The sequence below is a fragment of the Vanrija pseudolonga genome, chromosome 3, assembly GCF_020906515.1.
Source record: "Vanrija pseudolonga chromosome 3, complete sequence".
Taxonomy (NCBI): Eukaryota; Fungi; Basidiomycota; class Tremellomycetes; order Trichosporonales; family Trichosporonaceae; genus Vanrija; species Vanrija pseudolonga.
This window is the reverse complement of record NC_085851.1, coordinates 567798-593609: the sequence shown is the minus strand read 5'-3', so window position 1 is coordinate 593609 and position 25812 is coordinate 567798. Positions and strand designations below refer to the sequence as shown.

Genomic DNA, 25812 nt, shown 5'->3' with positions numbered 1-25812 from the left:
GGTGGCACTACCCACCCACCCTAGTGGGTCGGTCGACCTCCGCGCCCAAACACGCCCCGGTGCCACCCAATGGTTCCATCTCGACGCGCTACGGCGCCGCCACGGGCACCTAGTTCGCCGCCTGCTCGGTGCCAAGGGATCGCTTGGGAATTTTTGTCTGCATCCGGTTCGGCGGCGGTTGCAGGGTCAAGAGCTACGTGGCACCGGTGAGCGCGGCCGTTCAGAGCGGGAAGGCGACAACTAGACATACATGCCCGCCGCGCACAGACCTCCTCCCAGAGAATGGAGACGATGCACACGCTGTGGCTGTGGGAGAGCTTCAAAGGCCATCTATTGGCCTGCAGTGTCAGGAATGCGGCCATGCGGTTCGAGGGATGAGAGACCGCTTGAAAGGGAGTCTGACGATGGTCAAACCCGCCCTTCGGGTGGGCCTGGCGGCACGGGGGGCCTGTGTAGCATGACACCCGTGTACTGGTTGGCGTAGTCGAGTGTTGTGGCGTAGCCTTTGGCGTGCCCCCAGTCACACTCGTATATGCGATCTGTACGCATTCGTAGCGTGTCAGTGTCCATATCCTGTGCATCACTTGTGAGTAGTCGTGCCAATCGAACCACGCCGGTGAAAGGACCACAGGCGTTGCGAGCCAGGATCCGAGCGAACGCAGACGATTCCACCCAGTCTCTCAAGTCCACCTGTTCAACGGCAAGGTCGACCTCGTTGGACGACTCCGATTCGGATTGCGGTTGCCAACTGGATTGAGGGGGGCCGCTCTGGTCATTACATACCTCTGGTTACCGTCGGAGATCAAATCCAGCGACACGCGTCGCCACACCCAGCCTCACCCACGCACGATTGGCACCACGCACATCTATCCGGCACTGGGAAGAAACGTACATCTGCCTGCGATAGCCGCGCCGGCAGGCCGCGGTCAAAGGAGAATTATGACTCCAACGTCAGTCTCAGGCCCCGCGTCGACCCAGAAAATCAGTTATTTGTGGGCCATCAAATTCCATCGGTGTCTTCCAACGGTAACGTACTACTCGCGGTGTCTGCGCCAGGCGCCGGCCGCGGTGCAATGACGCCGAGTCCCTCCTACTCCAGGGGGTTTGCCTGAGGCAATCATGTGGCAAGTGTCGACCTCGCGGTCCCACCGCCACGGTCCACCAAATCCCCGAAGACAAAGTCCTGTGCGTCCATCCACCCAGTCCACCACCAGCAACCTCCTCGCACTGCGAAAAACGTGCTGGGTGCAGGTGATCCACAACCTGCGGCGGATGTGACGCACGCTGGCCGACGGCCAGCGACAGCACCCGCCGCCCGCCCACTACCGCCGGGATAACGGCTGTTGGCGGGCCCACCTCGGTCGCCCACATCCGCGGCCCACCTCCGCGCGGAGGCGCGCACACATGACCACACTGGTGTTAGTTTCCGGCCCAAGCGGAGAGATCAGCAACCGTGGGGCACGTCGAACATGACGGTGGGCGGGCGGATGATCGTCGTCCGTGTCGCTCCGTGAAAAATGCGAGAAACAAGCCACGGAGTGATTTGCGTCACCTGAAACCGACACCATCGTCCTTTGAGTCTCGCTTGCAGTGTGGCAGCAGTGTACTCTGGTGAATGCAGACGAGGTCACCTTCCTGTGTGAGCAAGAAAAAATAATATGCGGGCGAAACTCACGTGGAGGGAGGGAGCGCAATCACATTGGTAGGGAGTCACGGCCAGTAGCAATCTGCTCGGAGAAATCACCAGCAACTCGAGTACATTCGAAGCCAAGCGATGTCCTTCGCAGCAGCAGCAGCACAGAGCTTTCAAATCAAAATTAGGGGACGTCCTAGTTCCCTTTCACCGGCTTCGAGCGACGGAAAGGTCGATGGCTCGTCGAACTGGGACGGTCGGAATTGACAGGGATTCGGGAGCCGCACGAGCTCCTTGTCGAAGCGACTCAGGTAGTCTGTGCACAGACCAAGCGGGCGAGTTTGATGACTGCCTTTATGAGCTCCAGCTGCGGTGTCAAGTCCTGCCCTTCGTGGTGCTGGTGGTCGCGAAATTCTCTGTCCCGGGCCACAACGGCACCACATTGTCCCTGCCACTGGTGGTCGAACCCGCACTTCCCGCCACTCGTCACTTGCTTGTCGATGGCACTGCAAAGTATGATGATCATACCGCAGTGTTGTGAGTGTCACAGGGGTATTCAATATCAGAATAGTTATTTTTGTCGCACTACGTGCTCAAGGCATTGTCTTGACGAGTTCAGGAGAGTTCTGAGCAGTGTCCAAGAGAATATCGCGCCAGGTGGTCAGTGACGCCGACTTGGAGCTTCTGCAATTGTCTTCTCGATTCCCTTCTAGGGGACGATTCGGAACCGCTGCCAGGACAGTGAAGTGGCTACAATCGCACGGTTGAAGAATGGCCTCCCGCAGTGATTGACCGATCTCTGCCCATCAGCGGTCCACCGGATCATGATGTCGACTAAGACGTGATGGTGGCGGCTCAGCTCTCTGGAAACTACTTTCACCCTTCCAGAGCTGCTAGACTACATATAGCCCGTCAGCTTGAGAGCGGAATGCGTGTGGCGTAGTGAGAACACACACCTTGGGCCCCAGAATCGACTATGTGGAGCAGGAAGCCGACCTACCAGTACTGGATTGGGCGATTTCGTCCAACAAATGCCAGACATCGGAAGGATTGGGAGAGCTCCATATCATTGGATTCCGCATGAGAATGAGGATGTTGTTGGATCATTGTGTAAAGCCATTTGGGACGGAGGTCCTCGACGCATCGTTCTCCTGGAGTGGGCAGGTAGTTTCACAAACAATGTTGGTCAACGGGGAAGTGTGCTTCGCTTCCTGTCAATAAGTACGACGGAGTTGCCCACCCCACGTCAAGTACACATCAGCCATGACAGATATTATGTCTGATCAACATTAGTACTCTGCTTGTATGGATGGGTGAAAATTAATGAAGGTATCAACGCGACCGAGTGTGACAAACGAACTCGGCAACCAGGGCGGCCTGCCCACCAAAACAATGACGCATAGTGAAAAACACCAGAAGCAAACGCGCATTCCGTAGGCCTTCGCCGAAGTGGGCAAGATCAACAAGTGCGTGCGCAGGTGGGCGGTCATGTTTGCCCATTTTCCTTGTTTTTTACCAACCATGCATGGGTGACGGATGTTGGATGCAGGGGAAGAAAAATATTTGTGGACAGCGAACGGTGGTGGTGAGGGTGGCACCACCACTCACCTCAAGCACCTCGGTGAGCTGGAGTCAATTTGACGCCTTATCCCTGCCGCCCGTGCATTCCGTGCCGGATGCAAGCCATGCATCCCAAGCACGACGGGACCTGGCTGGCCTTGCGTGGCCGTTTCCTTGGAGCGCGAGGCGTACGATTGGGAAGCGGGGCGAAAAAAGTGCCTGTTAAGTGGGTGGCATGGGTGGAGGACGTGAGGTGGGCTGGGCCACGATGGATGTTTCTCGCGCATTTGTGTGGGAAAGCGGCGCAACTGTGGCGTGTGGGTTGGATGGGAGCGTGTCTGCCGCCCGGATTGGGAGGTTGGGAGCTCTGTGGTGCCACGCTCCACGGGGGCGGTCATGCCAAAACATTTGCGAACGTAAGAGCCCTGCATCGGACATGGTCTGGGCTGAGGGCGGGACCGGTGAGCGACGGAGCGGAGAAGCCCAGAGTGACAGACAGTCCGCGCCGCGCGACAAGGGGAACAAGGGTGGCAGGTGACCCAACATTGCGATGCAGCACGACGCCGCGCAGCGTGAGAGCCGAGACCGCGAGATGGCTCTATGAGTGCCGAAACCGAGGCGGCCCTGGGGCTTGGAAACCTTGCTTCACAATAGCCGCTAACGCTTCCCTGCGTTGCGGCCTTGGTTTCCGCGCGGCGGCCGCCAACACGACCCCGTTTTCCGAGATTCCCCCTACCACACCCAACTCGCAGCGACGAGAACAGTGAACGACAGTGCTTCATCGCATCCCACTACATGTGCAAACATGACACGAAAAGTTAATTGATACACAGGCTTACAGGCCATTAGAATCAGATGATTAGCCTCATCTGGCCGATACAGAACGCGGGTCTGGCTAAAGGGGGTGTGGCCGTGTGCTTCCCCAATAGAATGCTAGAATGTCCTCACAAACCGGGTGGTCGATGTGTCGACCTGGAGTGGGCATGGCCCACGTCCCTTTAACCCATCTTCAGGGTGTGGCGGAAACAGCGGCGAGGTAGAGGGCGGGTGGGGCGTAAGTCGTCTAGGTTTCACGGCGGGTGTCACCATGGTGCTATTTGCCAAGGGATCGTCGAGTGGTTGGGAAACCGTTGTAGAATCCATGGCTTCAAGGGGAGTAATGCGACTTCCGTCGTCCGGCGTCTTGAGCTGATCGGTCGTCGAGCTGACAGGAGACCAGCGGACCGTCCAGGCGTTAGAAGAGGCGTCAAAGAGCCATGAGCAGTTGTCTTCACTATTATCGGCGGCTCTGGCGGCAGGGTTCCACGCTGTGTCTCGGGCGCCAAAGTCGGGGAAGCGACGATTCTCGTGGTTACTGGTGTAACTGTTGATAGTTCGTTGGTCTGCTGCATCACTTGCAACAGTGGATGGCGCCCCGATACCGTTACCAGAGAGATGTCGCGAGGAGTAAGGTTGAGGAGCGGTGGTATGGTAAGCCCCTACGAAGCCGACGCTGTTGTCACGGCTCCGCGCACCACCGCGGTTCCCAGTGCTAGAGTATGTTTTTGAGCTGGCATCACCCGTAGTTGTTGGCACCGGGAGGTCGGGTGAGAGGCCAGCCACCCCAAAACCCTGCTGGACAGCCACACCGGCAGAGGTCTCGAGGCCATTGTTGTCAACTGCTGTAGGCTGAGCCCAGTTGCGCTGTTGGTCGAACTGAATGCCGCTGCCGCCATGGACTCCTGGCACGCCATGCGGGGGCGGGAGAGAGTGAGGGAGGCCTCCAGCGTGCGGGGGTGGGTTCGCATTTTGCCAATCGCCGTTGTCCTTTGGCGCCGCGAATCCGAAACCGAACGTCGTTTCGGGGGTTGCAGCAAACGCTGGCGCCAGAAGGACTTCCAGGCTACCGCCGGCCCGAGCAGGACCAAGTCGGTGGTCGGGCGACTGGTGTTGCCGAGGGTGAGGGTGACCGTGCGGCAGTTGGGATGGCGTAGGAACCTGGTGGTGCTGAAGGTGCTGAGGGTACCGCGGCTGGGACTGCTGGGGCGAGAGGAGGGGCATGCCAGACTGTGGGTCATGGTGGTCTAGAGGGGACGAGGCCGGGGGACCAGAAAGTCGTTGGACAACACGGTAGTGGTCCAACCTGCTCCCATTTCCGTACTGCGGCTGGTGATGCGCGCCATAAGCTGAGGTCTGTCCCGGGAGCCCAGAACTCGACCCTGGCGCACCACTCTCAGTTGTCACGTCACTTGGCGTGGGTGACACAGAGAAGCCCTGGTGGTCCGGAGGAGGGTGCACATGGGGGCCTTGGTGGTGATGATGGTGGAAAGGAAGGTGACTTTGACCATGGTTCTGGCTGCCGTGGTGGTGGTTGTTATGGCCATGGCTGCGCGAGAGCTCGTCAAGGCCGTCGCTGAGGGCTGGGTGCGCAACGGCGTGGGGGTGGCTGTGAGTGCGCGCGTGGACCGAGACGGGTCGGTGGCCATTGGTCATTGCTGGGTGACCGTGGCTTGCCATACGAAGTGGGGGCACCGCGTCATTGACACCGGGAATGGTGAGTCTGCGCTGTGGTCGCCTGCGCTTGCGGGGTACCAGGGCATCTTCCTCAGCGGTCGTGAGCGGCGGTGGTGGGTCCCCATCGCCAGTCCTCCGAGATTTGCAGGATGTGAACAGGTGCTTGCGGAGAACATCAGGGCGCGCAAAGCCCTTTCCGCATGCGGGACACACAGAGCTTGGGCGAGTGTCTGGAAGAGTTTGTGTTAGCGGTGGTTCATGCAAAACATGTCTCAGAGCGAAGGTGAGACGAATCAAAGCCTGGCATTTCCAGGGCCGCCATTGCATTCATCACCGAGTGCAGTGCATTCGCGGCGAGGGCACGCATGCAGGCTTGGAGCCAACCCCGCATGCATGTAGGCACTGCATGCGTTTGCAGGTGTGACTCAGCTTGCAGTGAGGACAGGCAAAGCCAACAGCACGCGACGCAACTGGAACACCAGCGGCGCGGAACCAGGCCCGCTCAAACCACCACCCACGATGATGACCAACATTGGACAACCAATGCACTTACGATTGAGCTCGTGTCGTTCTAGGTAGTCCTTGCGTACGTATCGCTTTGGACAGTGTGGACAAGCATAGATGCGCTCGTCGTCATCTTTGGGCGACGGCCCGGGCGGCATGTTGTGATTGACGCGTTGGTGGGATGCCAAACGAGATGTGATGTGTTGATTGTGCCGACGTGTATCTGCAGGTTTTGATGGCGTTGCTGGGAGTGGTGGATTAGGGTTGGAGCCCCCAGACACCGCGGGTGGGTATGTATGGGAGGATGTGCGGCGACTTCTTGAGGGTGATGATGAGCAGGGGGTGGTGTGAAGGTGGTGGTGATGACGACGGCGGCGGCGGCGGGGATGGAAGCGGCGGGTGTAAGGGGGGCGAAGGGCCGGTACGGTGGCGGCGGGAGAGTGCGTACAGTGTGTAGTAGTCGGGTGATGGTGATGAAGGGGAATGAGCTTTGAGGGGGGATGAAGTGAAAGAGGAAGGGATAGATGTCAGGTTGGTATGTGTATGCTGTTGGGCGAGGCCCTGGTCAGCTGGCTGGGCTGGATGGGCTGGTTGGTTCGTTGGCTGGTTGTTGTTGCAAGTACGTGTACGTTTGTATGGCGGGCCGTCTGTGGTACGAGGTTGGGTTTTGAAGTATATCTCGTGTGGACTGTCGCCAATTAAGGAGATGACGATGCTCGGCCGTCTACAAGCAACTCCCACCGATGGGCGCCGACAACGCCCACTTCCGGGATGACAGGGGGCGACGGGGGGTGCAGAAGGGAAGGACGGGGGAGGGAGGAAGGGGTGAGGTGGGGGGGGAAAGAAGGTCGAAGTGGAAGCGTACAGTGGATATGTACGCGACCGACTGGAGCTGCAGCAGCAGAAGCAGCAGAAGCAGCAGGACCAGCAGGACCAGCAGAGGAGGCAGCGTGCAGGGGCAAAAGTGGCTTGAGGCGGTCAGGCAGCAGGTGCAAGGGTAAAAAAGTAATTGGGACGAGGAGGCGGAGGCGGCGGAGGCGGCGCGGCGGGGCAGAAGGGGCAAACTTCAGGCATGCCACCCCAAGCCACGGGAACACTACCAAGGGGGGAGCAGAGCAGCCGTCGAGGGGTGTGGGCCTTATCTTTTAGAAGGTACCCAACACTGGCTGGAAAACAAGGTAAGACAATTGACCCAGATCCAAAACCGTGCACGCCTCCGAGCGACGGCGCTCGTTTATACTCATTTGGCCCTAGTGACTGACCCTATGGCGTTTGCACAGATGCATCACTGGCTGCATCCAGATTCCTACGTGAGACGGATCAGCAGTCATGCGACAATCGCCCTCGCGCCGTCGCCGCGCCGACTGATGACGGCTCAAGGAAGCCGGTTAATGGTACCGAGTATGATGCAAATCCCCGGCCGACCGGGTGGGCGGGCGGCGGCGCCGCCCGCGGTGGTTACGTGCGTTCTTGCGCTCATGCGTGGGTGAGAGCGTGTGAGGAGCAGCAGAACATTCAGACACCAGACACCGAGTGGCCCCGGAAGCGACAGCATAACAAACATCCCAGGATCTTTGAGCCGAGCCGGATGCAGCGGAGGCATGGAGCACGAGAACGTCCGCGACATGATCCACCTCAACGGCGGCGGTGACCCCCGCGCGAACGCGAAAAGTGGTGAGCCCCACCGACGATTGACATACGCATACCCCTTCCCTTCTGCCTAAACGCAATTGAATACCGTGTCGCATCCGGCCAGTTGTCACTGCCGTACAACCAATGCAGCCGCGGCCGTCGCCGCAGTTTGCATGATGATGCAGATGGATGGTCTCTGGGCCGGGGTTTCTTCGGCTGCTCGCGACCCCTCCGCTCCTCCGGTCGTACGCGACGAAAGCGACGCCAGGCGCACTCTACCCGCCGTCATAAGGGCGTGTAGTCGTGCTCCCTTCTCCAGTCATCTGGGTCAGCTTGACTGAATGCTGGTCGATCCCGCCAGGCCCCCCCCCCCGGCTTGTCCCTACTCGCTCGCTCGCTCGTGTCCTGGTCTGTGCCGGTGGCACACAGCATGCATGCCAACCCAGGATTCCACAGGGTCGAGATGTGGCTCCCCCAGCCCTTCGGTCTCCCATGGCTAGAACTGGACTCAGGGACCGTGGTTGCGCCGCCAGGGCAGGCATCTGGGGGCAAGAACTCCCAGGGCACCAGGAGGATTATGACAAGGGGTTACTGAAACCCAACAAACCCCAAGGTTCCGTAACTATGTGTCACCGGTGCATGCCACTTTCCAGGTCTCCCCGATGGCCACAGACACAGGACAGAAACACTTGGTCACAAGCCCCAACCTGCACCACAACACACACGCTGTCCAATCACATCCCTTTCCCATCACGTGTTGCCCACCTCCCATCCAAACACAACCCAAGGCGCTTGCAATCCCACCGTCTTTGCTGCCTCTGTCCTCAGGCCCACCGGCCCACCGTCGATCCTGCGAGAACGCACTAAGACCCCACGGCCTCCGAGTGTGGGCGCTAGTGTGTAACCACCCGTCTGCGACCCAAAGAACCAAGGACGGCCCACGGCAATATAGACTGCACACAGCGAGAAAGCACCAGGCACAGTGGCAGAATGTTCCGGATCGCCACCGGACGCCCTCGCCGGGGTGACCATCACAGCGCCGACAACGGCGCCCTCAACGCCGCCAACGCCTCTTGAGCGCCGAGCGCCTCCCCCGCCCCCGATTCGCCCCCCACACATTCGCCGGGTGGCGCGACGTGACCAACCTCTCTCAGCCATGTTTGATCCACGACGAACAGTACGGTGGGCTGGGGATCAGTACGCCATGGGTGGCGCAAGAGCACAAGGGTTGGATCACCCTGCCATCAATCGCACCAGAGTCCGATGTGCTAGTCCACCTTGTCTTCGACCTTGCTTGGTTCCTCGCCGACCATCATGCATTGCCTCGGGGTTAGCGGAATCGTTCCGTATGCCACCGCCACCGGTCAGTCATCCATGGGAAAGCCTAGCCTGAAACGGGTGGTCGGTACGGTAAAGGACTGGTACGGTAGTTGGGATGGCAGTTGACGCCACCGCCGCGGCCAAGTCTTGCGCCGACGTCGGCACACCCGGTGACGGCGGTGCCGAGCCGTCGATGCCAAGGCGGACCCCGCGATTAGTTCATCTGTTTATGGCGCACACTGTAGCCGACTCTGGACCATGGCTTCCGGAAGGTTGACAGGCTAACAAGACGGCGCGTGGCGCGTGGTCTGATAGCCCCCCGGAACCGCGCCAACGGCGATCGCGTCGACAGTGTGGCTCAGCCGTTCACATGAAGGCCTGTACTACACACCTTGCTGGGCGGAAATGAAGGCAGTCCCGAGATCCCCGAGACAGCGAGGAAGCCATCTGCGTTGCGCAGTCACCGCCGCCCGCAGGACGGTAGCGGTGATGAGCCCTCGACTTCTTTTCTGTCCGCTAGCGACCCAGCTCTGCCCGAATAATCCATACCAGCTTCCTCGTGTCGGGGTACTGAAGCGGGGCAACATCCGTATGATCATAGATAACGTGTTGGTCCTATGGTGTGGAGTTTGTTGAGTACAGATTTGGTCACAGGCGGTGGAGTCGCTGGTCGTCCGCGTCGCGTCGTTCGTGAAGATGACAATGCCTGAGCCAGCCATTAGTCTGCCGACCATCTCAGGTTAATGTCAATAAGAACGCCTAGGCTGGTGCAATAGCACTATTTCTCGGACGCTTGCTCGGAGGGGGCTCAATTCGTTTGTTCCCTTGCAGCCATCACCTTCTTAGTGCAACTGTGCGGTTTGTGGGTATCCCTAGCGGGGGCATATGGCTACCGACGCGCGCGCGTTCAGAAGTCATCTTCAGCCGGCTGATACAAGTCGCGTGCCCTGAGGACGAGGGAGACAACAGCACAGCTGATCTTGATGCCCGCTTGACTGCCGCGGCACAGGACACCACCTTTCAGCATTTCTTAATGCCGCGTCGTCTACGTACTGTACCCCTGGCTAAACTGGTACTGCGGGCGCCCCGCTTTGCCCGGAGTGACAGACGTAATGGACCGCGCGGAAGTGAGGGAGAGGAGGGCGGGCTCGATTGAAACAAGCAAGTCGCCGAAGGATTTGGAAGTGCAGAAGTAGGAATCAGGAGAACTTCAGGAGGACGAGGTCACGTTCACAAGACCACGCTGAAGTCATGGCAGACTCCACTGCCTTGGTTTGCGTATGAATTGAATGCTGTGCACGGTGGTGCCTCGACACGACAAGACCCTTTCCCGCGTTGAGGTGGGGGGTTCCTTGCTGCGTGTGGGGTGGTGGATGCTCGCTCTTCGGTGCCTTGGTTTGTCTGGCTGCCTCTGCTGCGCCGGCTGCTAGGCCGGTGCGTTGCCTGGACCGAGGCTTCCAATCTATGTTTGGTCGTGGTCTTCGTTCTTGGAATTGACGTCTGCTGATGAAATCAAGTTACGGAAAGTCAGGGTCGTCCAAGCCAAGGGATTCCGTGTTGTGCTCACGGCCTATGCCTCAACCTCGGGCGAACAGCCCTTGCTAGAGCCGTGGTGTCGTAACCCGCCTGCCCAGCTCGCCCGCAGGTTGGGCAGATCCAAAGGTCGATCCAGCAGTGTGTCTCATTTTGATACCAACGGGGCCGGCGTCTGTGCATACTTACGTACGTCGCCAGTTACCCCCTTTCCCCCCACCCGCCACACCCAAAAATGACATGTGCGCACCTACACGCACATGCAGCGATGCCATCATTCCCAGAAAGCATGTCGTCCCGGCCCCGCATGCTTGCGTTACACTCCCTCCATCCCATGTGTGACGGCTGGGTTAAACTCGGCGAATCCTACCAACTGGAGTGACGCATTACGTGAGGGGAATCCTAGCCCAACCATCACGAGGCGAACTTTGCCGCCGGGGGGCTTTAAGGGGGCCTTTAACTCTTCCTTGTCACATTCCTCCGCGATTGCTCTTCGGTCCTACCTCAAGCAGTAACAGCAGGCTTTGTTGGGCACTGGTGGGGCCGCCACTTGGTTTCCGTCATTTCATGCTACAGCACCCCAGTTGACGGCAATGCGTCAACACAAAACAACAACGAGGCAGGACTGGTGCTCGGAGTTTCTACGTACGACGAAGTCAACAATCGTTGCTTGATCACAATGACGTTGATCCATTCCTGCGGCGATCGCCGCTGCCTCATCAGCTCCACTCGTCGCGGCCGATCCGGCACCTCCGCGGCAGCTCTCTTGACTTGTCCGGGCCGTCGGGGTTCATGGATAGTTGACTCCTTCTAGTGCGGGGAGCCTGGGCCTGCGATACCGGTGACGGTGTTTACCGCCCAAAGGGGTGATGCGTGGCCGGCGGCGGAGCAGGGCGACTATCGCCGGTGTTGTGGAGCGCCCTGCGTCATGGCAAAGAGTTTACTTTTATCTTCGGACTTTTCTCGCCACCGATACTGAGGTCACCTCAGTGCACCTTGACAACGGAGCCTCCGCGGCCGTTCGGGCCCCGTAGCCATCACCGGGGAACCGATTAGGATTGCTCACGGCCGGCGCCGCGATCGGGACCTCCGTCGATGCTCGATGGAAGCCGATCAAAGCCAACACGCCGATCGCCTGAAATATCTCTGTGACAGGCGATTAGTTTTTCCAGTTCTGCCTCTAATCTGCCAACACCATGCATTTGGCCTTCAATGTCGCCGGTCGCCGATGCGGAGCCCTTGGCCAATGTCGTCATGCGCTCGGCACCCCGGCTTCCTCGGAGTTTGGAGTGCAGTCTGGGCACCCCGCGACGATCCTCCTGACGATCATTCCAGTAACTGATGAAACGCCGTTGGTTACAAGCGACCGCTTAATGGGAGCATGTAGATGACGCCCGCCCACATTCAGCGGCCACTGCCGCTACACATGCCCATGCCGAACCGGCACTGTAGTCGTCACCGGCGGCAGGTGGGACGGTGGGCTGGCGCTCCGGGACGTCGTCGGGCTGTCCCGAGTCGGAGAGTGTCATGAAGGGCGTTCCACTGGAGCCAGGAGTCGACGTGGTTCCAAGATACTCAGCTCACGATTTTGCAGAGCCAAGACTTGCTGATGAATCTCACTAAAAGGAAGTTGATGGAGCGGCCGCAGCAAGAGCACCACTTGGCCAAGACCCCGCTGCTCATCATGTTGCTTGGCTTGAGTCATCTGATCGACAGGAACCTCCCTCCCTCCTCCAAATAATGCTCCACACTCATTTCCGACTCAACAAGGCTCTTGGCCAAGCCATCATGAGCACAAAGTGAGTAAAGACGACGTGCAGGCCATCGATTGTTGTTGTTGAGGCATGGGTGGTGAACCCAAAGACTTGGAAAAACACAAAGTTTGTCGGGTGGTGCCTGAAAATCCTCCCGCATGTAAGGAAAAGCATCCCACCTGCCCTTCCCTTCCCTCTCCAGCCCTGACCCCGACCTGCGGTGCCGTGTTCGCTTGGCAGATCACTCTGGCCCCACCGGCATCATCAGCAACCATGTCCTCGCCATTGCCGGCGGTAGCAACTGCCCTCGGCAGCCATGCGCTGAGTGTAATCGCCAGCAAAAAATGGGATATGGATCGGCACTGAAGGAGGCCAGTTCTCTCTGGCCCCGGGTCTCGCCCTTCTCAGTCTCTTGGCAGCAGCACTAACTTGTGATCGCCAGCCACAGGAACAGTCCGATGCGCAGACGCCGGCCGGCCGTTGGCGGGGACGAGGCAAGGCGTCGGTCCTGCAAGACTCGACTTGAATCGACGCGCGTAAAAAATGCAGGGCTCTAGAGCGCGTCTCTGTGCATGATCTCGGCTCTCTGGTCCTAGCGAGCGCGCGTCGTCTTCCCAGTGCTGCCGAGAACGACCCCTACACCCGCCCAGGGACACCCGGACGCCGGTTGTAAGCCTACCACCGATGACCGACCTGTTTCTGCGCTTCCTGCTATCGCCGTGACTGCGGTGACATTTCTCTGCCAGGTGTACCGAGGAAGAGCTCGATCCCGCCTGGTCTTCGCCGGGATCTGGGTGCACCCGAACTTCTCGGCGGTGGGGATGACGCCGTGTCGCGCCCTCATTGCCTCGACGGCCCTCGTGATCCCATACTGCATCCGACAATGTGTTCGTCCGCTCTGTCACCGAGCGGCGACCTTTTGAGGAGTATGATGAACTTGCCCGAGGCTGAAGACGAAGACGGAGAGGCAGAAAAGCAACAGTCTGTTGGGACGTCGGTGTCCGCCTAGCTTGGTTCCAGTCCGAATTCGAAGCCGACAATAGCAACCGCGTTTCATCCGACGGCCAACCAACCAGCGCCAATGGGAGTACGCAGCCCTACACACATACCGACGTTCAATGCGCACGATGGGGCTAGGCGATCCGCAGAGGTGCTTTGGCGGCAACTCTCCATCTCCGTGTCCGCCCCAAACCCGTTCAGTACATGGAAAGTAAGCATGGCAAAGTTCGGCTTCGTTGAGGATCCTTTTCCAACACGTCTCCTCACTCGCTCTGGCAACGGACATGGGTGCAAAGCTGGGGTGGTGGGGTCGGTGATGATGCGCTGCCTTCTGTAGGCCGGCCTCAGTCACTTCTGCTCCGCTTGTTGCACCCCAAGCGCAATCGGCCACGCGTTTTGGGGCGACAGTTTGGACTCGGTTAACGTGGAAAGGCTACAAAGGCAGGCGCTGATGGACCCAGTGCTGCTCGCTCGACAAGAAGCCTTCCACCGCAGCATTCCCCCAGGGCCACGTCGCCCGAATATTCCTCGTCCCAGAAGCCTCCCACCCCTGCGCTAGTCACTCCGATCAGTGGCTACTGTGGCTTAAGGGGGCGCGCCGCACCCTCCAATTGATAACGACAATGCCGATGCTCCTCGCGGCACCATGCGACACACCAACCGCCACCCTCGCAACTCCGGTTACATATCCACGGCCCATCGGAAGCCGCCACAAACAGAACACCGGCGGCTCGACCTCCCGGACCTCGGCCAAACTGGCTATGTAGCTCCCCAGCCAGCCAACTCGCCACACGTCCTGAGCCCCTCTCCTTCCGCCTACGGAAGGGCAATAGGGTTGCGTACTCCCCACCCAAGCCCACCTCCCTTGAGGCACACTGCCCACACCTTGGATGTGCGACCCTAATGCCACCCATGTTGAGGACGGTCCAGGTGACCGTGGCGCAGGAGCCGTGGCCCAGCCACTCACAGTCGCTCGTGCTGTCTGGCTGGCCGAGCCCATGGCAGTCCTACACAGCGTCGAAGTGGTATGGTGGTAGCTACCAGTGGTGAGGGCGACTCAAGTCCATTATGAGTGGCCTCCACGTCTCTCGAGTGGCAGCAAAGTGTGGATGAGTAGAAGATGCTCCTGGGTGGAGAAGAGCGCATGAGATCTACAGCCATCGGACCCAGCGGCCTCGCCAGACCACCCATCTCCGCACGTGCTGCGCTACGGCCTCTAGCTCGCTCGACGTACAGTGCACTGTAGCATCAAAACACCCTGCCGGGACTTGGAATTCGAAGCGATGCCGAGCGAGCGTGGCGAAGACGGTCCATGTACGGGCGGCTCCATCGCGGAGTACGCCATCCGAACTCGACGTCCACCAAGCCGGCAACTACGGTCCTATGCAGTCAACAGAATAAATTTATCCCTCTTCAAGGCCTCAAGATCACCATTTCGTCTTTTCGGCGGTGTATTGAGTGTATGGACTGAGAAATGGAGGTCGCGACAAGGCAGTCGATTCGGTGACACCGCCCCTTCCTCCGCCGCCTTCGATGTTGGGGCCGCTGGCCATGCCTCCGCAGATATTCGGATCAATTTACTGTACATTGAGCGCAGTACATCGCGAGGACCTATTCTACTCCCATCTCTGGCAGTTGTTGGGTGGATTGGAGAACGCCCATCTTGTCATCGCTGGCGGGCGCAGAGTCGCCAACCGTTGGAGCCCATCCCTCAACTCTTTCCGACGATCATTCCAGACAAGTCACCCACAATAATCGCTCCTCCCGACAACGTGAATTATCGATCTCAGCTTTGGCATCCTCCTTCGTATCAAGATTGTCGTCGCGCATCTGGTCGCTTGTCACGACGATAGAGTCCGAGCCTGGTTACGCGGACGACCGAATCTGGCCCTGGTTGCCGAGGGGAGGCGACCTCCGCACCGGCGATCGATGCTCGCGGCAGCGATCCATGAATTCAGCAATCTCTGCTGTTTAGTAATGATCAGCACCCAGATGATGGTCAGCACCGTCTCCCGTTTGTTGACGGCCGCCCGCCAGCCGCGGACTGCGCAACAGCTCATTATGCTGGCTGGCGGCGCTGTACACGGAATCGCTCTTCAGACCTGCGTTTTCGATGGCAAAGGCTCAACAACCGTCTTCAAAACGTAGTCCCGAGAATATCTAAGACGGATAATCACTTCTCTCACGTTTCTGGCCCAAGTCACTCCACCGAGGACCTCTAAGACCGCAGACGGCGGTCCGGGAACGCGCACCGGGGAAAGCACCGGCGAGAAACCTTGATCGATCGCACCCACGCACACACATCGTCCCGCCTTCGATATTCCCGGGTCAGCCATCTCCTCTCTGCATAACCTTCGGGGGTGTTCAGAGACCCGTGAAGAGTTTGGGGAAACCGAGGACGAGGAAACACCTCGGCGCAACGCGTCCTGCTAGCCCGACCGGGTCGGAGGAGCGCGTACTTGGTCCACTCGGCGTCGACCGACGCGCGTAACCCATGACGATCGTCCCAGATTCTCAGTGTCGCGTCGGGTCTTAGCGGGGAGGATGGAGCGCTTGCTGCCGCGGCCGTCCTTGGTATGACCGTTAGCCGGAGCCCGATAGCGGTGGCTCTGGCGGTTAGGTCAGCCGTTGTCGGCGACACCGATGCCGTCAAGCAAAGCATAGACTCCGCGAAATCAGTGGTATCTGCATCCGGGGAGCAGTGGTGAGGTGTGTAGCGTCGGCTTTCAAGGTGGGTTGGGCAAGCCATTGCTGCCGCTCGGCGGTTGTGTATCGGACTATGCCTCGCGACAATGGTTGCCGCACGCCCGTCACTCCTCGCCAGATTCCCCTCGAATTCGCGCGTCCGACTCGATCTCGGAGGTCGACATCGCTGTCATATTGTTGTGAGTGGAGATCAGCTCTCAATTTCTTGGGGGGGAGGGATGGGGGCTGGGTCGTGGTGTGGGGCAGCCGGTTGGATAGCCTTCCCAGCTAACTTGACGTAGGGATGGGATTTTTGGCCAACAACACCGAATCCCCTCATTCAAAAACGCATGTGTGAGTCTCCTAGGTGAAGTCTGCCCGTTCGAGATTTTGCTGAAAGCATAGTCTGCAGGTGAGATGTCGGGAGGGTCACCGGCACCTCAAGCTGTCGGAACCGCGGAATCGCGGTCGACGCGGCGAGGCAGCAGTCAGGTACGCTGTCATTCCAAGGCGATGATCACGAGCACTCGCATCACGAACGAAATACCTTCAGTTTCTGGACGGTAGGGCTGGATGGGTTGAATGTGGGCTGACCGTTAGTGTGCAGGTAACGAGATACCTGCGTCGTGTGAATGCCGCCGCCGACGCGATGCGATGCGACGCTCTGCCGGGAGCAAGGATTAGCGCGGGGTACACCAAGCGGCGTGTATCTCGGCCTTCATTGTCAAGGAGAGGCGTCCGGAACGTTGGTTCTGGAGGCTTGGTGGCTTGCAAGCCACTCCTTCTGACCCGCCCGACCGGACGGTGTCGCTCGGTGGCAAGCTGCGAACGCCAGCCAACCGCTTCCCCCCGCCCACGGGGCCGAGGCTTGTGATTCAGCGTGCTGTGCTCCTTGACCGACGCCACCTGCGCCACAAAACAAACGCCCCGCAAAGACCTGTCGCCGCCACATCGTCAGTTCGGTGGAGAGAGCGTCAGAGTTGTACGATTGAAGGGACCGTTCCTCGATTATGAGAGGTGACATCGGAGAGTTTGGCGCCCTGTCCGCCTTCTGGACAGCTCCACTGGCTACGTGTAAATTTGCAGGCCGTGACCAGGACCACTACTCTCATGGGCACAAGCGCACACTAAGCCACACATTCTGTAGTCTCATGCACTCTTGTGGCGAAGTACTGGCGCGCTTAACTCTACGTATGCACAAGGGGACCCGGGACCCCCTGGTCGGCGCGTGTTGGCGGGCCGAGTGCTCAGGAGCCTACTCGCGACCCTGGTATCTCGTCACCTTCGTCTTGTTGTGCTCTTCCGCTAGATCCTGGTGCCGGCACCACCCTGGGGCCTGTGATGTCTGCAGGAGAGGCATGTAACTTCTCAGGATTGGCCCATCTAAGTCGCCGCAGACAGTGGCACACCTCAGCGACTCTCGTTTAAGACAGACCGTCGAGGATGTCTGTCTTCTTGCGGGGGTCGCCGCCCTGCCCCATCAAAGCCCAACTAATCCTCACCCCTCCTCGCCCTTTCTCCACCCATGCCGTGACCCACGGACATGCGCCGTTGGCTGAAACGCGCCACCATCCCGCCACTAGGCACAACCAGAGCAACCCTCAACCAACGTCACGTTGGTACGGCGCTAGCGCTCCGAAGGCGAGCGCCACCCCCTGCTGATGCCATCACTGCGGCTGGGCCTCGTCCTAGTCCTGATCGCTGGCGTGTGTGATCGCCAATCGTCGGGGCTTTGGTCCACTTGGATGCCCGACAGCTGTCGGCCTCACGGCCGCACCCCTATACCAGTCACCTGCAGGCCCGTAGCGGTTCCTTGGACCCCATACGTACGTCTTCTTCTTTCCGACGGCGTACTATTGGTTGTTGCAAGACAAGTCGGACAAGGACGAGCTCCTGGTCCGCTTGAGTCGCCGGCGACCGATCGAGGAAGAGGCTTCCGGTGTCAAAATGTTGCGTCATCTTGCCCTACCTGCTCGACGGCCTGTAGGCTCCACACTCCCCCAAACCTGGCCATGATTTCACACACTCTCGCAGCAGCTCCCACTCGATCACCGGGCTTCTGCACATCGGTGGTCAAGGCATTCTGCACAAGCCGCAAACCGGTCCACGTTCCACTGGTGAGACAGAAATGCGGCCGAGAACTGGTAGCTCGGCCCTTCCGTGGTGCTCCCGCTGTGCTGGACCCTCGGAATGACGATTAAAATGCCGCAACTGGTGGCTCCTGAATGTGACCGCAGTCCCCTGCACGTCCTGCCCCCATCGGCGCTCTCTAAGCATAATCTGGTTACGGGGGATTCCTGGTACTCCTCCCATTCACACCATGATCAATTGAATGGCTGAACATGCAGCACCGCTGGGTCTCACAAGACACGTTCTTCCACATACACACACGCGACCATCTCCGGCACACACAAGCGCCATGTGACCTCGGAGGAAACATTGATAGCGCGCGCCATCGTTAGCGCCGGCCCGGCTTGGTAAAACCGGTCGGTCAGAAGGGGAGTCAGCGCCCTCTATTGGCTGTTTAGCTGCTTGAACTTCAACCTTCCCATGGATGGGTATCTACTTATCCGTGACGCCCACATGTGCAGAGTGCAATTCAATAGTACTTGCTCACTTGGACTGACGGTCACGCAATTTGCATTGCGGTAGCCTGTTGCGAGGAGGTGCACCGACTCCGAGAGCGGCCTCGGAGCAGAGGTACGGGCTATGAACCTCTTCGGAGCGAAGGGATGGGCAACGGTCCTTCTTCGGGTCGGGCGTCTTGTTATTGTTGGGCGCAGAAGCTAAAGCTCTTGGCGGAGGCGGCGGTGACTTCCTCGCCCCTCATCACCTGCATGTTAGGGGGCGTCTGACTTACTGGTCGAGGGCAGGCACCTCTGAGTGGGCATGGTTCAAGCCAGAAGATTGAGAAGACGAACCCCCGTCATGCAATGGTCCAAGGGGGCGGCCGTCCGGCGGGGTCTTTGAAAGAGTCCTTTGACGAGGTCCTTTGAAGAGCCTTTGAAGAGGTCATGCGACTGTATCGCCCTTCTTGGATAACTGAAGTTCCCATCTCGGTTACTCTGAGCTCCTCTTACAGCTCCCATCAATGGCCGAAGCGATCAAACCGGTGGGTAGGAATCGTGATGTGAGGCCTCAACGGCCTCTGGTGGCCGTGTCCGCACCCGAGCTTTCGGAAGCCCGACAGCACGACTCTCGCATCCGGGCGACATCAGGTTCGATAAGATGACAGACACGACCAGTGGGACCCCGAAAGAGTGAACGAAATCGATAGCCCACACAATGCTTTATCGCGCCTCCTATCAAGTGTATCTCGACTCTCAACGAGCCAGCTTCCGACGGATGGCGCGACAATGGTCTCAGGTTGGAACAACAATCCTCCTCAGCCACAGTCACGATGAATTGAGTTCCTCATTCCAGTGAAGAGCAATGTACGGGTATGAAGGCATGTTAATCGATCGGCGGAACCTTGGTCTTGAGCACAGCAACGACTACCCGGATGTCTCTCCCCTCCCCGAATCGAGTCACCTCTGGGTGTGCCGACCGACCGCCTCGTCGCTTTCCGAAGGAATCAAGAGGTCGTGAGATGCCGACGGAGTGGTCCTTAATGAACAACCAATGAGGCAGGCACTAAGGCGAGCGGCGGCGAGCTGGCGGGCAGTTTTGTCGAGCGGGTGCTGCGGTGAGGGCTTCAACGGTCCATCTTGGACGCCGACACCATCCAGCTGTGAACCACGTCGGCGGCATCCCGTGGCAGTCTGCCTCTCAATCTCTCCCTACCCGTTCGAACCTCACCCACGTAGCTGGAGGGGCTGAGAGAAGGGGAGTCTCTGCCTTGCAGATGACACTGACCAGTGCCCGCTGACCATTGAATCCTAACCACCAGCGACCTCACAGCCGGGCGGTCGCAACATGGACTGGCTTTCCTCGAGCCCAGAAGCGTCCTCACGCACGCCATGGGCAGCCAGAAGATAGAACACAGTCGCCTGTACTGATATACCCTTCATGCTCAACTAACCAAAGCACAGGGCGGTGGTGGTTAGCATGAACGGCCAACGAGGGTGCTTTGTTGGGCCGCTTTGACTGCTCTCACCCAGCATGACCCACTCACCATGGTGACACGACGCACGCACCACACACACACGCAAAGTCACCGACGGTGTTGTACCCACAGCAGGGCACCAACTCTTGTCGAGCGTTGGCACTCACTCAGAGAGTTGGACCTCGTAAGCAACGCCGGTTGAGCTCTGGCACCGTTGGGCTCGCCCCTCTCCCTCGATGGCTCCTCCCAACTGCTGGATCGTCGTGGTAAATGGTCCTCAACGACACGTCAAACATGGGAACCGCAAGCGCAAACTTTATCGCTCACAGGTTCCACAGTGAATCACAAGCGATAGGCGATAGTGGATCATAAGGTCACAAGCGATAGGCCGTCTTCCGCGCCTGGTCAGCGGACAGCGCCTTCTCTGAAGCCTTCTGGGCCTCCAAAGGCAGTTCGTCCATTGCTCATCGAGAGTCGGGGCCTCCTCTGGCAAGCTCCAGGCCCGCTTCCGCCCAGGTGCCTTCCTGTGCCGTCTGCGGCAGTGGATACCATACAGCATCCACGCTTTGAGGCCCTCAACGCCGTCCACAAATCGTCCCCCCACTCTCGCGATCCCGCTCGAACCGTCACATGTTTTGCAGCATCACAGGGCTGCGCAACAGTCAGTCAATGAAGTCGAACGCAGCAAACGCCGGCCTCGCGGAGCCGAACTGTCACCGACTTGCCGCAGTCATTTATGTTGTCATCACGGCCTCTGCACGCTTGCAGGCTCCCGGAATAGACGGGGATCTCACCGGAGGCAATCTGACCAACACGACGGCCCGACTTTCATCCGCACGGTGCTGATCCGCTCCGCTTCTCAATCGGTCCACTCGTATGATGCACAGTGTAGCCGTGAGTTGATTGATCTCATCAACGTCGACGAGCGAGAGAATGCCTATGTCAGCGTCAATTTCCTGGGGTGGAGGTTCCCCCACGAACCCCAGATTCTGCCCACCTTCGCGGGCCCACCCGACCCTGTCCCAACAACGAACGCCTCACAACGCCTCATCTTCGCCCCCCTTTGACGTTGCACATCCTTTCCATCTCCCTTCCGAACCCCTCTAGATAAATCGCCACCCCGGAGCGCCATGCCGGGGGGTACTACCCTCGTATCCTGTGCGTAGATGCCGACTACAGGGCACGGCGCCGCTGCCCACCTTTGACGGCCCAGCCACTCGGCGTCATAGGACCCGATATCACCGACTTAGGTGTTGTCAACGGAGGATCTTGTCGCACGGCGCTCCTCAAAATGATCAACTGTGAGGCATCCGATGCCGAACCCATGGTGTGAGGCTCGATGTCTGTCTTGCTACCTTTAGTTCAGCGCCGGCAGTATTGGGCTTATCCCTGGTTGTAAGTCACTCTTTCAGACTAAGATAAAACGTGCTCATGAGACGTAAGCCGTAACATTCTTCAACTGCCCCTGCTCTCGATGTCAAAGGACATTGAATCACCCTATCAAGGACGAACCTAGTCGGTCTTCGACAGCCAGGTGCGGTCCAAACACTGGAGACACAGGTTCTTCTGGGTCGTCAACATGTCCCGTCGTCCATTCCAGCGATTCACAAATTGGGCCTTCGATGGCCCACGTCGCCTCACACCATCTACAGCGCAATGATCCTGAAATTGGGCCCCCCACGGTCAACTCGCAGAGGATGGGCGCCAGGACAACTTCAGACTTCCGCAGATGGGCTTGGTTCCGCGCATCTCTCAAACTTCCTGACTTCGGCCTGAGCGGGCAGATGCTTCGTTCAGGCGCCGACGACCAGTCCCTCACTGATCATGGCAGTCTGGCCTCGGCACGGCTCAACAAGGCGGTCTTCCACTCGTTCATGGCCTTCCTGGTGAGGATTGACCATACTCTTCGTAGCAGCTGACTCCAGCCAGGTCGGAGTCCGGAGTCCGCCAACGCTTCCTCGGCCTTGGGACACCCGAGTTCTTTCTCCAGCGACGCCTATACCACCTCCCAACCCAAGAGCAAACAGGGACCTCTGAATGCCATGGGAGCGTGCCTCAAGCGTGGTAGAGGGAGCCTCGGCTCGTCGGATGGACTGGCCTGCTCGTAGCTCAGCAACCGTGCGTCTGCCCTCAAGGTACTCCGAAGGCACCCACCGAGGAACCTTCGACCTACATACCTGGGTTGAGCCCACGGTGGTGTGCACAGCTCAGCGGATCGTGGTCACGCACAGCTCGGTGTGCGCAGGATGTCGACGCCGCGGCACTCGCCGTCCCGTCGGAGGTGGCTCGGCGGTCCGCGGTATCCCCGATCTTCGTCGAGGTCCGGCTACGAGAACTTACGGCAACAGACCATATCTCTCCGTCTCAACCGCGTCCCTGTTTCGGGATGGAACATCCTCGTGTTCCAAGAACACAGGTCAGGCTCCACTTAGTTCGGGATGCGTCCTCGAGACTTGTTTTGTGTTGGAGTAACACTCCACTCCACACAGACAAAGCCGATTTCCGTTACTGAGATGTCCGAGGTCTGAACACACTAAACATCTTAGCAACATACGCTCACGCACACACACCTTTCGATGGGACGGATATCGGCCTGAATGCTGTACTTGGAGCAGTGTCTGAAGGCAGGCTAGGGGGCTGGGAGGCCAGGCCAATGACAGCTTAAGGCAAGCACCCAGTACAGCATCCAGCCCGACATCATCCTAACCGGCGTTGAGGATGATCCTCGGCATCAGCAAGAGTTAGCACGTCTCGAACGGTCATTCGGTATGGGTAGCTGTGTGTACTCCGCGGAGGTGAACTGTCGTGAGCTGTCGTGAGTTGGCCGCGGCCAGCACTGATTGATTGCCCGACGGAAACCGGGCTCCGACATGCCTTTGAAGTGGCCCCCACTCCAATCTTGCTTAGTGAGGGCTTGAGATCTATTGTCAATTCGATGAGCTTGGAGCTCAAGCAGCGTCTCGAGTCCATGGCAGAACTCACAGGCACATGGGGAGGTACGACGACAAGTAGGCAAGCGGGGCAAGAAGAGCAAGAAGAGAAACCAAAGGCCGTCTCGCCGAGCACATCGCTGGCCCGCCCATGATTTCCTGGACCACCATCAACCGAAGAATGATTTCTTATCAAAGATCGTTTGGTTCGCACGTTGATCAACACTCAACTTGAGTTCAGACTGACTGACTGACAACAGAATATCAGCACTCGCGTCGCAACAGGCAATCGCGCTATCCGTCGGAAGCCGAACGGGCAATTCTGGACCTGGTCGCCCGACACGCGGGCCCGTTGGAAGCCGCTGGAATCACGCATACCCTCCCCTGGGTGCCAGGCACTCTTCGCGACCCCTTAATGAATCTTGGATCTTGCGGACCTTCGTCGCCGCGGTGACTTTTGCGGCCATGGCCGCACTGACAACCGACCGCTTGCAGCGCCGCGGGCTCCATCCCAATTAGTCGTCTACCCCACCTGGAGCGGCAGGTGTGACTACGAGGGGACGAGGTACACCCACTCCGACGTCGCGGACTGCGTAGAGCTGCTGCTGGATCCGGATTTTCCGCGGCCCATTGGAGGGGCGGGGAGCAGAGGCCGTGCGGTGGAGGTGAGGGTGAGGGCGAGGAGACGAGGATGAGGACGCCGCATTCCAACACCGACAAAAATGGCCTCCTCCTCCTGGATGCACAATCCCAGAGTGGCAGCTGGGCCTGGCGACGAGCTGACAATTTGTGGAGCGGCCAACTGTGACCGTTGAGGTGTATGCGAGAGAAAAGGTGGATGTTGGGGGAGTTCGATGCCAGGTGGGCTATCGTATCTCTTGCCCACCTTGGACCTCGACCTGAACGGGTATGCAATCTCTGCGCCCAGCGACGGCTTGCTCCAGAGGGGTCGCTGACCCCATGAATTTTTTACCTGCAGATCGGGGAGCACTTAAGAGCGGAGGAGCTGGAGCCTGTGAAGGCCTCTCCGTTGCCCAGCACATTGGCTTCGAGCCCCACTCACCCACCTCCGATCTCAGCATCCACCTCCCATACTTCCTCACTCAGGCGCTGGAACCGTATAAGGGCCATCCGGAACCTGGTGTAGGATCGGCAGGTGACTAACGTGTACCCTCATCCCCTACTGAAGGGCCTAGATGCCCTTGACTGATCGGCCCCAGAGGGAGCGGGGACCATCGAGGGACAGACCGGTGACTGGCCCTCAATGCCCACTTGGCGCTGCTAGATATCGCCGCAGGCAGCCAGGTATCCACGTCGGCTGGGTCACTTGCACGCGTTCACAGTGGTTCAACAATGACATAGGTATCCCGTTTTCTCTCAATGGGAACTGCCGACGTCGAACCCCCAGACACCGCTGACACGACGGGGTGATGAGTCGGCGATTGCTCGCCCTCGCCGCCAGTCTGAAGAAAATGCGAGTTCCAAGGGCGTCCGTTGGCCCTCCTTGGTCCTCCTTGTCTTCTTCCGCACCCCGAACAACCTCAAAGCCATACCAACGAGTTGACAACATGTCGTTGCGACCTGGCGAGCCAACAGCACTCCTCGGGCGGCGCGCGATGGCGGGGTGGTGCCGTTCACGCGTGCTCGGCACTCTGAGGAAGCTCTCAGAGCCATCACGATGGCCAGCGTGGGCTGGGACACAATTTTCTTCCTCGTCTCAGTCAAGACAGTTGGCGGTCCTACTTTAACAGCCCAAGTCACATCGTGGCGACTACAAAATCCCCCAGGCTGGAGCCAGACCCCCTCAACAAGGTGCGGTTTCGACAGGGACAAGGATGCAGCCAGACGATGCCTTGCGTGTCGAAAGGCGAAGCGTGCAGATGCTGATGCTAGGGTGAAGAGGCACCCCGCTAACCACAACACCCCTCGACCCCGAACCAGGGGACGGCCAGAGCTTGAAGCGCGGAGAACCGGCGGTGACGATCGCCGCCGTGGAGCTTGGGTTCTCGCTCTATCTGCACAGGGGGGCCCAGATGCTCGGCTGATGCCGGCTTGGTCGGTCGCACGGTCGAGCAGGCTTGCTGACACTCCACTCTGTTGCGCGCCGCAAAGATCCCTGGTTGCTCAGAGTCTACGTACGTTGGCTCACCGGCGCTCACATGCGGGCCGCCAACATCCTCAGTACATAACGCCTTTTCGCGCGCTCCGTCGTTTACGCGTAGGGCACTTTGGCTCAGAGGCCCAACTCCCACCGCGGCGCTCGTGAGAACGTCGCGGCCGGCCCCATCCCCTCGCCTGCGATCCTGCGACTGTCGCAAGGTGGCGTCGGGGTCCGAGTTTGGCGGAATGGGGATACTCGACGTCGTGGCAGTGCCGCGCGCCGCAGACGGCACGCCGACGCCGCATGCGTCGGGGTGCGCGACAGGCCGGTCGTGTTACCTTCGACGGGCAAGTCGCCGCCCCATGGCCATGTCGCCACACTCGCCTGGTCGCCAAAGACCCTCACATCCTCGTCTCGGGGTGCAGAAGTACGAGCGGCGGTGTCGTGTGCGTGTGGGACTTTGACACGCCTCCCGCCCCGCTCGCGACGTTCGAGATCTCGAGGGGCATTGGGACCACGTTTGTGGGTGTGGTCGACGGCGTGGCGGATATTGCGGAGGACGGGAGCAAGCGCTGCACCCGACCAGTACTTGCACATTGACTCGGCGATGGGTGTCGCGACGC

The 25812-nt window shown here is 59.3% G+C and overlaps 2 protein-coding genes across 3 annotated transcripts; one reads left to right on the top strand and one right to left on the bottom strand.

Annotated features, from left to right (window-relative positions):
* Window positions 1–4671: 4671 nt before the first annotated feature.
* Window positions 4672–6659, bottom strand: MET32 (Transcriptional regulator MET32; the record flags this gene model as incomplete). The annotated part of the gene is made up of 4 exons (XM_062770306.1): window positions 6639–6659; window positions 6240–6505; window positions 4708–5916; window positions 4672–4685 (listed from the first exon to the last, which is right to left on the bottom strand). Exons 2-4 carry the CDS (start codon window positions 6346–6348, stop codon window positions 4672–4674), a joined length of 1332 nt encoding a protein of 443 aa, XP_062626290.1. The 5' UTR covers window positions 6349–6505; window positions 6639–6659.
* A 14584-nt stretch (window positions 6660–21243) lies between these two features.
* LOC62_03G003767 (uncharacterized protein) lies at window positions 21244–22501 on the top strand (the record flags this gene model as incomplete). Of its 2 annotated transcripts, XM_062770304.1 has the most annotated exons (4): window positions 21244–21316; window positions 21534–21553; window positions 21811–22044; window positions 22088–22501. In XM_062770304.1, the coding sequence occupies 4 exons, from the start codon at window positions 21289–21291 to the stop codon at window positions 22193–22195; spliced, it is 390 nt and encodes a 129-aa protein (XP_062626288.1). In that variant the 3' UTR covers window positions 22196–22501. The 2 variants fall into 2 exon arrangements, with proteins under 2 accessions (XP_062626288.1, XP_062626289.1); XM_062770305.1 differs by lacking the exons at window positions 21244–21316; window positions 21534–21553 and adding an exon at window positions 21450–21485.
* Window positions 22502–25812: the final 3311 nt, after the last annotated feature.